A 14,966-nucleotide genomic window follows, 5' to 3' on the forward strand; every position below is an offset into this window, starting at 1 on the left:
GTGGCAAATGCTGCAATGAAGGTGCCTATCGGGCCATTCACGAGTTAAAAGTCTGATCCTAACCATGTTATGTCAGAAGTAAGCCCTATGGATTTCAATGGGATTTACTCCGACATAGTTATGTGCAGCTTTAAGTGGGATGTGTGCAGCATATTCCCATTCGTTTCAACAGGTCTCTCTTACACTAAACATTCCCAGCATATGGGGCCCTGACAGGGAACGTGAAAAACCTCTGCTGTTTGCAATAGGTAAAGGGACTCCTGACCGTTAGGTCCAGTCATGGGCCGACTCATCTCGCTTTATTGGCCAAGGGAGCCGGCGTACAGCTTCTGGGTCATGTGGCCAGCATGACTAAGCCGCTTCTGGTGAACCAGAGCAGCACACAGAAATGCTGTTTACCTTCCCACCAGAGCAGTACCTATTTATCTACCTGCACTTTTTGGTGTGCTTTCGAACTGCTAGGTTGGCAGGAGCAGGGACCAAGCAACGAGAGCTCACCCCGTCACAGGGATTTGAACCAACGACCTTCTGATCGGCAAGCCCTAGGCTCTGTGGTTTAACCCACAGTGCCACCCGCGTCTCAGCTGTTTGCAATACCTCTTCTCTTATTTCGGTACTTAATACCCCCATCAGTGCAAAATTGCACTTCTCTATGGGACTCTTATCTATGCATGTGGGAATACAATTACTATTGTTTTATAAGGATAGGTGATCTTATAAGCTGTTGTTCTGAAAATTAGTGCCCATCAAAACATTAGCGTGCATGGTTCCCAACTGGAAGGTACAGAGACTGAGTTTAATTTTCACACTGTTTCTGCTTTAGAAACAAAATCTCTTAACTCCGAGCTAGAGGAGGAGCTGTGGTCTTTTCTCTATCGAACTGAACCTCAAAGAGGATTGAGAAACATCAAGGTCAGGCATAGGCAAACTCGGCCCTCCAGATGTTTTGGGACTACAACTCCCATCATCCCTAGCTAACAGGACCAGTGGTCAGGGATGATGGGAGTTGTAGTCCCAAAACATCTGGAGGGCCGAGTTTGCCCATGCCTGATGAAGGTTGAAAGCCTCTTTAAGGCCCTGTGTGATATTAGAGAGATGCTTTGTGCTTCTTCTGGAAAAGGTCCTCAAACCTACTTTGGAAAGGCTCAGAATATGGGAAGAAAGCTAATTATGAGTGCCTCTGAGACTGAGCGCAAAGTCTGGGAAAATCAGAACCTTTTTTAAAAAGAAAAAAAATGTGCTTGCCACTGGTTGCAAGCAATTATACAGGCTTCTGACATTGCCAGATCCGGGGTGCTTCTCTGTAGCTGTGATGATGCAACTTCCACTGTCAAAAAAAAAACCCCTCGCTGCATCCCTAGCCCTAAGCAATTTCAGACGGCATCTGCTAGGATGGTGTGTGGGTGTTGCTTCTGTTTTAACAAAGTACAAAAACTTGTGAAGGCAAGCAGAGTTCCCACCCACACCCTCCCTTTGCAGATGTCACAGCCCTGGGGTCGGAGAGGGATTTGGCTGGAGCTAAATCCAGTTGAGCCCATTACCACACTGCTCAACAGAATGATTATTGTGCAGAACTCAAGTCGCGCCGCAGCCCCCAGACCAGCGGTGCTTTAAATAGCACCCAAATGTCTCTGTGAAGGAGCCTCTGATGCTTTGCTTCCAGCTCTTTGGCTCCCCAGTTCCTTTTCACTTGGTTTAAAGAAGAAGGGAAGGGGGCAAAAGAGCCTCTTGTGTAACGATTCCCTTCAGCTTACTAACTGGCAAAGCAACATAACAGCAAGGCAATGTGAGGTCAGGTTTGGCTATAAGCGGCATGTAAACAACAGCACGGAGGAACATGCAGGAAACCGCCAGCAAGGCCACATGTGACAAAAACCTACTGAACCACATACGAAAGCAGCCGGGGTCCCCTGCAGCAATGCCAGGCACAGCATCTAAAATCAACTCCTTCCCAAGTAAATCTAATCGGTCGTGAGGCGTACGGCGAAGAATTACTTGCAGCTGCCAAGGGAAGGCTCTGAAAAACTAGGGCTGGGGAGGAAGGTTTGGGGAGAGGGGAACGGGCAAAGAAAGCACCCCCTGGGCAAAGTTCACCTGCACGAGGAGCTGATTAGGATCACCGTCCTGTTCTGGGCGAGAACGTATCTGCCCCGGGGTGGTGGGCCAATCGCACAAAGAGCAGGCTTAATATAGGCTCCGCAGAGAGGGCATCAGGGAGGAGGATTTCGCCTGAAATATCTCAGACACAATAGCACCAGTCAGCCGCCCCAGGCCCTGTTCCACCCTGAATGAGCATGTTGTGTGAGAAGGGTCGAGGGGGGGAAACAAGAAGTCAAGGCACAGCGATGCTTTAAGTTGGGAAGGCTTGGCAAGCGGCCAGTTAAAGGGGCAGGCCGCTTTTCGGGACTCCTTTTCCCTCTGCAATGTCTTATTTGAGCACACCATCATCCTCACATCCATCAGCCTCACTCAGAAAGCCTGGAGACAGAAGAACCTCTTAGAGGTGACCTCGTATAGGCAGCATTTCATTGCTGTTCAAACAAGCATTGCAGGATTGCAAAGCACTCTGAAAGCTTGCAGACCTACTTGATCCGAAATAACAGTGAATCGAAGTGTGCACAGTGCAGGCAATGATAACTCCGCTGTTCACCCTACAACTTTGTCGAAATTTACTGCCTGCCTTCAGCCATAATTGGCTCTATGATGTCAGGCAGGGCTGACCCAGAAGCACTTTCCTGCACAGAAATCATCTGTTTTTTTATAACACTTAAAGCCAAAATGAAAAAAGCATAAAACTAGTGTTGAGCTGAAAGTTCTCAAAGGATAACTTTCAGCTCAAAGTTACAGGGAGCTTAAGAGGATGAAAGGGGAACTAAAAGTGCTAATTTCATAGAGTTGTGGAGTTAGAATCATCTAGTCCAATCCCCTACAATGCAGGAATATGCAGGTGCCCCATACAGGGATCGAACTTGCAACCTTGGCATTATCAGTGCCATCAGAAGAAGAAGAAGATTTTGGACTTGATATTCCACCTTTCATTCCCTTTAAGGAGTCTCAAAGCGGCTAACAATCTCCTTTCCCTTCCTCCCCCACAACAAACACTCTGTGAGGTGAGTGAGGCTGGGAGACTTCAGAGAAGTGTGACTAGCCCAAGGTCACCCAGCAGCTGTATGTGGCGGAGCGGGGAAGTGAACCCAGTTCACCAGATTACGAGTCCACCGCTCTTCACCACTACACCACGCTGGCTCTCAGTGCCTAACCAACTGAGCTATTCAGGCTCCCAACTGCCCCCTTGCTTTACTGCTGCCAGTTTTGCAATGACAGGTCCCCTTGATCCCAGTCCCACCATTGACCCATCTGAATTCAGAGGAACCCCAGTTCACCCAGGGAAGAGTGCTTAGCGCCCTCTGCTGCACCCTCCCAGCCTGAGGACATGGCTCTCTCTGATTCTGGGGAAGACTCCCTTGCGGCTTCTCCTCCTCCATAGCCACAAATGTGACTGTGGAACCAGCTATGGATCCCCAGAGGGCTGCAGCCAGCCACCCCTGGGTGGTGGAGTCACTGGAAGGAAAATACCCTGCCAGTCGTTTTAAGCCCTCGGTCCTTCACTGAGACATCATCTATAGCCTAGACAACATAGTCCATAGCTCTGCCAACAGGGCCTACTGGGAGCTGTCCAGCATCCTGACTAGGACTTAACCTACCCTGGTGGGACTTGCCTTACCCAGACTTGACCTGAATGGCAGAGCAGTCCTTTCTTTTGTCTGCCATGGATAGCCTTCACTTCCAATTTGCCCAGTCCTCTTTTAAAACCATCCAAGTTGGTGGCTTCTCACTACCTCTTCGTTATATATATATTTTAGGGTCCAGGTGAAAATGTTCCTCTTCAGCCAAGCCTTTGGCTGATTAATACTCTACAGCCTTTTAAATGTTTCTGTGGAAAGAGGGGGTTTGCTGTTTTGTTTTAATTATTTACTTGTGTTTTTATCTTGTAGCTTATACCGGGAACTGCTATGAGATTCTAGGATGAAGGGTGGTGTATAAATTTAATTCAATCAATACAGGTGGGAAGAGCACTGTTGCACTTGCAACAAGTGCATTAAAATCCAGTCTCTAAAAAGTCCTGAATGCACCTCTTTCCTTCATTTGAATTTATACAACTGGCCACACAATTTTATTTTATTTTTAATGAGGCTTCTTGGCTTCTAAACCAGCTGTCGCCAACCTGGAGTCCTCTAGATTTTTGGACTACAAATCCCATCAGTGCTCCCACCAGGGGCTGATAGGAATTGTAGTCCAAAATGCCTCGAGGGCACCAGGCCCTCTAAGGCTGTTCTAAACCACAGGCAACCCCTCTTCCATACACAGCATCTTCCTCCCAGCTGCTGAGAAAACAGCAAAGCATGGCTGAGTTACCAACTTCCCGTTTGACTGGCTTGACTCTGGTGGTCACAGCTGCCACTATGGCTCAGCAGCGAAGCGTTCCAGCTTGCTGCAGAAGCTGCAGACGCCGGGGCTTCAGCTTGATATTTCACTCTCTTGGTTCCCACCCCTGCCCTTCCAGCCTGAGCAGCAAAATGCAGCCCTGATCCCTTCCTCCTTTGCAATTATTCGTGCTCATGCCGCACTCTGTTACAGCCAGAGACAAGGATGCGGCCAGTCGGAATACAGACCCTGGACAAGACATTACTCTGGGAAGGGAGTGCAAACAGCCAGGCGGAGGGACGTGGGTGGTTTCCAAAGCCATTTGCCACTGCACTAAAGCAAAAAGGTGGAGGAGAAAGGGATAGCATGTGTTAGGTGAATGCCTGCTTGGGTTTTCAACAGGTGGGCCCATTGTATGCAACAGGAGACTGGCGACATGTTTTTGGCACGGGGCATGCAAAAGCTCTCACATTCTTGGAGCAATTCAAAATTAAATGTGTGGCCATCTTGACTCTGAAAAGCCCTTTTAGCAATTATTCAAGGAAGCCCTGAGAACAGGGACAAAAGTACGCGTGCACTTTAACTGTGGTGCTTGTTCTAAAAGCAGTAGCAGCTGCATTCCCCATTGCTTTGCCCTGAGGAATAGCCCAGTCGGTAAAGCATGAGACTTTTCATCTCAGGGTCATGTGGGTGAGCCCCACATTGAGTGAAATATTCCTACATTGCATGGGGTTGGACTACTAGATGATTCTTGTGCTGCCTTCCAACTTACAATTCTATGATTCTTAGTGTTTCCCCTCTGCCTTTTCAGGCCCAAGCTGCCAGGATAAGGGCAGGAAGCGTTGCCCTCACTCTGATTTGACTTCATGGTTATCCTATCTAGGAAATCAGATGTCACGAAGCCAACTCAGAGGGAGGGTAGCCATGTTTTAAAAGGGTGCTAAGCAGTGGCAGGGAGCTGCAGGTTGCAGAAAACAAGGCAGCTGTGGACAGGAGGCAAAGACTGAGTGAAGAAAGTCATCAAAAGGATGGTTTTCATGTTTTGTTTTACCCACCTTTTGTTTTACCCACCTTTAACCCTTCTCTACCTGAGACCTGACAGCCTTCTCGTCCTTATCCTCTAGTGCAGCAGTTCTCAACCTGTGGGAACCCAGATGTTGTTGGACAACAACATCTGGGGACCCACAGGTTGAGAAAGGCTGCTCTAGTGCTTAGAGTGCTAGACTAGGACCTAGGAAACCAGGGTTCAAATCCCTGCTCAGCCATGAAGCTCACTGGGTTACACTGGGCCCGTCACTCACTCTCAGCCTAACCTGCCTCAAAGGGGTTTTGTGAGGATTTAAATGGTGGACAGAGATCCATGTATGCCACCTGGAGCTCCTTGGAGAAATAGGGGGCACATAAATGAAATAAATAAATAAAATAAAGTTGGCAACCATCTTTAAGATATCCCAGAATGCCCTGCTTGGAAGGGCATAGGGGTGGGGTGGGGGTAGAGAATGGCATCCCTAAACTGCCATTCCCATTCCCATCTCCACTACCACAAAGGGGGGAAATGGCCTTCAGAATGGGGCATTCTGGGAAAAAGAAAAAATGGGTGGTACCGTACTTACCGCTCTATAAGACGCATTTTCTCCCCTCCTAAAAAGTAAGGGGAAATGTGTGTGCATCTTATGGAGAGAATGCAGGCTTCGCGGGCTATCCCAGAAGCCAGAACAGTGAGAAGGAGCGCTGTGCAGTGCTCCTTCTAGCTGTTCTAGCTTCTGCCTTAGCGGCGCGAAGCCTCCGCAGGGCAGCAGGCAGCTTTCATCCTGCTCCCCTGCGGAGGCTTCGCGCAGCTATCCCTGGCTTTTGCGGGAGGTGGGGTAAGGGACAGAGCGTGTGGCTCTGTCCCTTCCCCCACCTCCCAGAAAAGCCCCCAAGAGCCGCGCTCCCTTTAAAGAGCACGCGGCTCTTGTGGGAGGTGGAGGGAAAGCCAGGAGGCTTGCTTTCACTGAAGCCAGGAGGGCAAGAGGGATCGGTGTGCACTGATCCCACTTGCTCTCCTGGCTTCAGGGATAGCCCTGCAAAGCCTCCTGAACGAAGAGGGAGGAGTGCTCCCTCTTCGCTCAGGAGGCATCTTATTTCTTGTTTTCCTCCCCTAAAAACTAGGTGCGTCTTATGGCCGGGTGCGTCTTATAGAGCAAAAAATACTGCCCCAATTCCCTTTATTTTTGAAAATGGGGCTGCCGAATGGAAGAAGGTGGTGGTTTGACACAGATCAAAAGAATTCCCCTCCCAAACTGCACCCACAGACTTGCATTATGTGCCCCCCTCACTTCCACCACCACCATTCCTGTCTCAAAGGACAACCGAGGGTTTCTAGTTAGCATCCTGACTTACTGCACTGCTGCAGCGGATATCCTTCACTTTAAGCCAGGCCAAATCCAAAGTGCCTTCGCCCCTATAGCAGGACTGCAGCCTGTCCTTAATGCGGTCATTGATTCTTTTCAGAGCAAAGATGCACAGGGCTGACTCGTCCAAGGACTTCATCTTCCTCTTCTGCCCCTTGGAGAAGACGGTGAAGAGGACGTCATCCTCCGGCCTGATACCCAGTGACCTGGCCAAGATGGCTCCCGCCTTGGACAGGTAGGCAGCCTGCAGCAATCGGTATTCCACGCTGTTCTTCTCGCAGCCAATGGGCACTTCGACGTACGAGTTGAAGGCCGTGTCCTCTTTGCACAGGCGGACCAGCTTGGAGGTGTAGACTTGCTCCTTAGTGGTGGAGCCCGGAGGAGAAATCATCTCGGGCTGGAGGGTGAGAAAGTAGACAAAATTACCACTGCTGAAGCCATAGATGTAGTATATGTCGAAGTCAGGGATGATGGTGAACGTATCCGACGGGATCTTGATCATGGAGGCCACAAACTCATCGTGGAAAACGTAAGCAAACATCCCTTCTGCCTCAGAGTTCTTGGGGAGCTTTCTGCTAGAAATTGTGGGGAAGTACTCTGGCTTGCCATCCACTGCGGTAGCAATGAAGAGCTTGTCATCCATGTTGTTGTAAGAGACTATCACCCCAAAAACCGAGCCGCTCTCGTTCACCCCAGAGAGGTAGTGTTCCTTGTTGTGGAAGGGCTCTCCGAGCTTAAACAGGTCGTCCAACCTCAAGAGTTTGCAGATGCCCTGGTACAGGCTGCCGCAAGCAATCAGCCTGTTCTCCTTGTAGTCTATGAGGAGCATCTTATTGATGTTGTTTGTGGACTTCAAGGGTTCGTTGCAAGGCTGGACCAGTTTGGGAGGGTAGCACTTTGGGTTGTCGCTATCCGGGCCCGTCTGGTGAAACGTCAGCATCTCCAGATCGCTGGAGAGTTTGTAGATCCAATTGACGGCCCCCAGGTAGATGTTGCCTCTCCTCTCGTCCACCACCAAGTGGTTGAAAAGCACGTCCGCCGTTTCCACAGTGAAGGTGAGGAAAGGTCTCTTTGGGTTGGAAGGCTGCTGCCTCGTGGTGGAAGGCAGCATCACGGCACAGGGAAGGAGGTGCAAGACGAGGCAAGTCCACCTCCATGTGTCTCCCGACATGGTTACAAAAAAAAGAGTTTTGTATTCCTAGAGCGGCAGGAAGTGACGTTAGAGGTGTGAACGTTGTCAAAGTGCCGACCCTCCGGTGGAGATTATCCTAAGGGGAAAAGGGGTGGAGGAGAGAGAGAGGGGGAGAAACAAACATTATTGAGAAGCATGTCCCCAACCTCCCTACTTCAAAAACCATGCCATCATCAGAGAAAGCGTCTTTAATTGCTAATCCTCGCCTTTTCATCTCTGCAGCAAGGCTGGCACAAAGGGAGCCCCCTCAAACGATGAGATGCCAAGGCAGAATAAGCAAGCAGCCAGGCTCGTTGTCAAAACAGCAGAGAATATACTAGGAGGGCGAGAGAAGCAGGCGGAGGTTCAGATTAAACAAAGCGCCTTTCAGGGCAGCAGCCTAGCACCATGATGAGTACTCATGGTACTATTTAGGTGTTAAAGGTAAAGGTACTCCTGACAATTAGTCCAGTTGCAAACGACTCTAGGGTTGCGGCGCTCATCTCGCTTTACAGGCCAAGGGAGCTGGAGCCCATCTGCTTTCACAGACAGTATTTCTGGGTCATGTGGCCAGCATGACTAAGCCGCTACTGCTGAAGTCAGAGCAGTGCACGGAAATTCCGTTTACCTTCCCACCGGAGTGGTACCTATTCATCTACTTGCACTGAGTGCTTTCGAACTGCTAGGTTGGCAAGAGCTGGGACGGAACAACGGGAGCTCATCCTGTCATGGCACAGTGATTTAACCCACAGTGTTAAGCAGGTGCAAATCCTCCAGCCATAAGCCATAGTTGTCCCATCTCCTGGTGCCACCCCACCTAGGTGTGGTCCTCAGAGCTCTGCCACCACCATCACCTGTGCCAATCAGCTCCAGAAACCCAAACTCCTCCCACCTGATCTCCACCTGCCTTGAGCCATGCTTCTCTAGCTGCACTTTTACATGGAAGTGCGCAGAATGACTCTAAAAGCGTAAGTAGGAAAGATGACCCAGTTATACTTGGGTAAATCTGGGAAGAGGATCACCATATCAAATCGCACTCATCCATGTGCAGAAAGGCCTGCCTAGAGCTAACCACTGGCTGTGTCCTGTACACCTGTATTTATTTATTTGATTAATTTTCATTTCATTTGGTAATAAAACAATGACAACCCACAAAGCTGTTTGCAAAAAGGGTAAAACAAAATAAGAATTAAAAGTGATTAAATAGCTGGTTAAAGTGTTTAAACAACAATTAAAATCAGCAATAAGCTAAACATGGGTTGAAAGATGCTACATATCTGTCTAGGCGTGTCAAAGCAAAAAAGAGTACGGTGGTACCTCGGGTTACAGACGCCTCAGGTTACAGACTCCACTAACCCAGAAATAGTACCTCGGGTTAAGGACTTTGCTTCAGGATGAGAACAGAAATCATGCTCTGGCAGTGTGGCAGCAGCTGGAGGCCCCATTAGCTAAAGTGGTGCTTCAGGTTAAGAACAGTTTCAGGTTAAGAATGGACCTCCAGAACGTATTAAGTACTTAACCCGAGGTACCACTGTACAGCAAAGGGGCGTCAACAGGCCTGATGTTAACAGCCAGGGAGTTCCAAAGTTTGGGTGCTGCCACACAGAAAGATTGATTTGTTATAAATGTGGGATGAGTGTGTACGTCACTGAGAGTGCACCCCCCAAAAAAGTGTGAAGAATCACAGTTCCCTATTTATTGCACATGAGATTTTACTTTCTTGGGCTCCATGATCACTGCAGTTGGTGACAGCAGCCACGAAATTAAGAGACGCCTGCTTCTTGGGAGGAAAGCAGTGACAAACCTAGACAGCATCTTAAAAAGTAGAGACATCACCTTGCCAACAAAGGTCCGTATAGTAAAAGCTATGGTTTTCCCAGTAGTGATGTATGGAAGTGAGAGCTGGACCATAAAGAAAGCTGATCGCCGAAGAATTGATGCTTTTGAATTATGGTGCTGGAGGAGACTCTTGAGAGTCCCATGGACTGCAAGAAGATCAAACCTATCCATTCTTAAGGAGATCAACCCTGAGTGCTCACTGGAAGGACAGATTGTGAAGCTGAGGCTCCAATACTTTGGCTGCCTCATGAGAAGAGAAGACTCCCTGGAAAAGACCCTGATGTTGGGAAAGATGGAGGGCACAAGGAGAAGGGGACGACAGAGGATGAGATGGTTGGATAGTGTCTTCGAAGCTACAAACATGAGTCTGACCAAACTGCGGGAGGCAGTGGAAGACAGAAGTGCTTGGCGTGCTCTGGTCCAGGGGGTCACGAAGGGTTGGACACGACTAAACAACAACATTATACAAACACTTGTGGCATCCATACTTTCTCAAGCCTTCCAATGCAAATGTGTGATCAGCTGTCAGGAAGCCGCCATGCCTTCACAAACACAACTTGGAAATATTCCTTTCCTTCCTTTTTACTCATCGCTGCACCCACACAATTCTAATAATAGTAAAGATCCCCATTCAAGTGAATGTGGAGTAGTGAGTGACAGGGCTTTGCACAGGCAGGGAGTAGCGACGCAAAGGCGCCACGGGGTACCTGAGATATAGCGCGCCTTCAGAGCAATTGGATCACATTCACCATATGCCCAGTGCCATCCATGGAGCAACAGGTGGCTCAGGATCCGGCTCCCCAAAGCAAGTCATCAGGTATTTGCTGAAGGAGGAGAACCTGCCAAGCTCTCTTGCTGAGTCTCCAGCACAGCATCTCCCCAAATGCAGAGACAAAGAATTGTAGCGCCTCCAAAACGCTCGTGGCTCATATCCGAGTACAGGGAAATTACAGCGCCTCCGTCAAAAAAACCAAAACAAAACAGCTAATGTGATAGCAATACCCAGCCTATCATCACACGCCGCTCCGAAGAGACTGATTAAAAACAAACACCAAGGAAACAAAAGATAAAGAGCGAGGCAGAATGAGGCCGGAGGCTTCCGGATTCTGCCGCTTTGTTTATTTCCAGACAAAACTCAAGCCAGCTTTCTACAGCAGCTTTGAAACGACAGCAAAGAGGATGCTTGTAGGAAGACAGGAAAACAGAGATGGCATTAGGTGTGTGTGGAACCACAAAGAGAAATGTCACCTTTAGTATCGAGGGCCGGCCAGACCATTAGCCTTGCTGAGGTAGCCGCCTCAGGCGGCAAGTTGGGGAGAGCTGGAAAGGAAAGAGAAGGGCATTCTCATGTGTTTTTGCCTTTCCTTCTGCTGCAAATGCCGCAACGCGAAGGTCTCACCGCCACCAGCCTGGGCAGAGTTCAGGGCCTGCCAGCTTCTCAGACTGCCTCCAGTCACCTCAGGTTGTGGCTATCATAAAACTACACTCCGCTCCATAATCCTTTGCGATTACAGCAGCCAGCAAAACCTCACCTAAACAGATGTTGGAAGCAAATCTGGGTGTCTCTCCTTGGACAGAAGATCCCAGGTAATTTTATGTTGTGAGCCACCCTGAGAGCTACGGGTATAGGGCAGTATACAAATTTAATAAACAACATACATACATACATACATACATACATACATAAATATCCCCTGAATCTTATACTGTAAACCGCCCTCTGATCCTCAGATGAAGGGCGGTATATAAATTTAATAAATGAATGAAATAAATAAACCTCCATGGCAGGCTAGGAGAGAACCCTGCCTGAAACCTTGGAGAGCTACTGCCGGCCAGTGTAGGCAATATGAAGCTAGATGGATGCAGAGTCTGACAGGCAGCTCCCAGTGTTCACATGAGCGAGGCCAAAGAGAGTTTCAGTATGAAAACTTTCCATCGGGGTTCTGCCGACCACTAAGGTTATCGCCAGTTGCCACCTAAAGCAAAATCTGTTGTGGTTTTTGAAAGGTCCGTCCCCGGGCAAAACTGCTAACACCTGGTATGGTTTTGAACATCCCTACCTGCAAAAACAGGGACTTCTCTATGGGACACTTAGGGACACGGGTGGCGCTGTGGGCTAAACCAGAGAGCCCAGGACTTGCCGATCAGAAGGTCGGCGGTTCGAATCCCCGCAACGGGGTAAGCTCCCGTTGCTGGGTCCCTGCCCCTGCCAACCTAGCAGTTCGAAAGCACACCAGTGCAAGTAGAAAAATAGATACCACTCCGGCAGGAAGGTAAACGGCGTTTCCGTGCGCTGCTCTGTTTCACCAGAAGGGCTTAGTCATGCTGGCCACATGACCCGGAAGCTGTATGCCGGCTCCCTCGGCAGGTAAAGCTAGATGAGCGCCGCAACCCCAGAGTCGTCCACAACTGGACCTAATGGTCAGGGGTCCCTTTACCTTTTTACCTGCAAAAACACAGGCAGAGGGCACTGGGATGGATCTGCTGTGAGATTTCAAAGACGTGTGTGGTGCGCTTCTCAAAACACCAGGGAGCGTACTGTCTCGGGGTGCCCTTGAGCAAACATCGCAAGCGAGGCCACAGCACCCGGGATGCGTGCTTTGCTGAATTCTCGTGCTGCAAAGCACATCCCGTCTCCCAAGCCGCTTGGAGCTCTTTAAAGCAAAGGGCTGAGGCGCTCGGAGGAAGCAGCCAGCTGTGAGCTTTTTATTGGTCACGTTTGAACTGGCTGGGTAACCGCACAACGCTGATTAAATACCCCGAAGTCATGCGCCGCACTGTAGCAGACACAGCAAGAAATCTAGCCTGGCACTCTTCCCATGCTCCCTTGGTGGTGGTTGTGTGTTGTTGTTTTTCACCCTCTCAGGAATAATTCTCAGGGCCTTGGCTCTCGCTGTGGCAAATCTGCGCCTAGGCTGTCCCATTTGAGGCTGCAGTAGAGGTCTCACAAGACTGAGGCAGAGCCCCATAAGCAGAATAACTTCCGCAATGAAATAATAATAATAAGTTCCGGCAAGTTCCGGATGAAAAAAAGCCCTGTGTGGAGGGAATTCATTTGTATGGAGGAATGTTTCAGTCAAAACATCTTTTGGTCTCAGGTGGTGTGGCCCAAACGACACGTTTGCCACTTTAGCGAGAATTGTTGGGGTTTCCGGACAAATTTCAAAAATAAACCACTTCTTCAAGCAGTGCTTAGTTTAACTATGGAAGAGAAGGAAGCCTCCATGCTAGATGGCTTTAAAAGATGATTAGGCAGATTCCTGAAGGAGAGGGCCATCAATGGCTACCAGCCCAAATGGCTTTGCTCTGCCTCTACAGGGAGAAGCAGCTAGTCTTCTGAATATTTATATTGTTCTCAAGTTGTTAACCAAGCCTCTCAGATGTGTGGCAGTTGCTGAGTCGCGAAGGGAGCACTCTGTGCATGATTTTTTATTTTTTTTTACCTCACGAGGGCCAAAACTGAGACCAAACACAGGTTTGCTATCTGAGAAAGAAGTAGGACTCACTGGTACACAGCCCCAAATAGGCAGGCGCTATCTTCACCTCCTAGCTCTTCCTGCTCAGAATCTATAATATAAATTATAGTGCTGTATAATGAAGATGCCTCTGTGGGGAGGCTGTTCCACACTTGGGGCCACCACAGAGGAGGCCCTCTTCCCAGGCTGTCACCCCCGAGCCTCTGAGGGTGCAGGAACTGCCAAGAGGGCTTCCTCTGCCTATCTCTGCACCCAAAAAGGTCTGTAGGGAGGGAGGCAGTCTTTCAGATATTTGGGACTGAGTCGATTAGGGCTTTAAAACACGGCCCAAGAAGAGGGGGGACACAGTCAGAGCAAATCAGGTTTCACTTGGCACGGAAGTCTCACAAAAATCACCTCAGAAGGCAGTGGATTCTCCTTCGTTCGAGGTTTTTAGACCGATATTGGCGGGTGTTTTTTCTGCCATGATTCCTGCAAGGGGTTGGACTAGATGACCTTTGGTGTGCATCCCAACTCTACAGTTCTGCAATGCTACAATCCACAGCTCACAGCTCTCCTCTTTTTTTGTGTGGAAAACCACAGAAACGGGAGTTAACGGGAGAGCCAAGTTGCGCCACCCACATGTCCTATTAACAAGCTGCGGCCTTCAGCTTTTCTCACGTCTCCCCTTTCCCGAGCTCTGCGAGGGGACAGCTGGCAGGATGGACCTCGCAGTTAATGAACCGCTGCCAGCGCTAATCCGGCACTGCCTCCCTCCGCTTACCTTTGCTCTGCTCCAGGGATGCCGGAGCGAGAGGGAGCTCTGTGTGGGATGCTGACTAAGGCAAGCTTGCGGCAACAGATTCGCTGTGCAGCAATTCAGCGCCAAGCTCAGCTACACAATCCTCCTTAATCTCAGCTGAACATTTCCTTTCCCCCTCCGGCTTCTTTTAATAAACCCTGATTACCATGGGCAGAGCTTTTTCTTTGGGAACCTGCACGGAGAGAGCGAAAATTCAGACAAGGGACATTGTCAACAGCTCCCCCACCTCAGCAAAGCGCACCTTCCAACTGCAGCTATAAGTCCCTTCTCCCTCCCTTTAAGTCACAGCCAGGTGGAAATTGAAGGCAGGCCCTCCCTCCGCGAGGATCCTGCCCGGAGAGAGTCTTTTCTACCGAGCTTAGAGTAATAAACAGATCTCAGCCGCACAAACACACGCCGAAATAATAATAATGAAAAAAGCAAGCTGCAGCATGTCCAAACAGAGAGATTAAATTTCTACACCTCCGCGGGAAATCTCCAGGGGCTGTTTAACTCCAGACCAAACACCTGACCGATTCCGGCAACTGGCTCATCCGGTCCAGGAGATAATCTTCTGCGCTGGGCCATGCTGTGTGCATCAGACACAGCACACACAGAACGTGAACAACATAGGACAATTGTCTCTCTCTGTGTGTGTTCTCGCGCTTGGTGCCTGTCAGGAAGGATATGCCCATTGGAAATCGGGAACAGCTCTCTTAAAGCACAAAGCATAAGAACAGTTTTCCCATTTGCCATGGCGCTAGGCTCCAATTTGATGCTGGGGTAGGTTTGGCTGAGAAACTGTGACTGGAAGAAGAAGAAGAAGAAGAGTTTGGATTTGATATCCCGCTTTATCACTACCCGAAGGAGTCTCAAAGCGG

At 49.4% G+C, this 14,966-nt stretch overlaps 1 protein-coding gene across 1 annotated transcript in view; it reads right to left on the minus strand.

The window, feature by feature from the left end:
• The window catches only part of PLXNA4 (plexin A4), a 604,081-nt gene that overhangs the window by 540,834 nt on the left and 48,281 nt on the right, over positions 1 to 14,966 (minus strand). The window contains exon 2 of the mRNA XM_082238689.1: positions 6,808 to 8,086. Coding sequence (XP_082094815.1) covers positions 6,808 to 7,989 — 1,182 coding nt within the window. The 5' untranslated portion in view covers positions 7,990 to 8,086. The remainder of the gene's footprint in view (positions 1 to 6,807; positions 8,087 to 14,966) is intronic.

This window comes from Podarcis vaucheri (genome assembly GCF_965113315.1).
Source record: "Podarcis vaucheri genome assembly, chromosome: 10".
In the NCBI taxonomy this organism is placed as follows: domain Eukaryota; kingdom Metazoa; phylum Chordata; class Lepidosauria; order Squamata; family Lacertidae; genus Podarcis; species Podarcis vaucheri.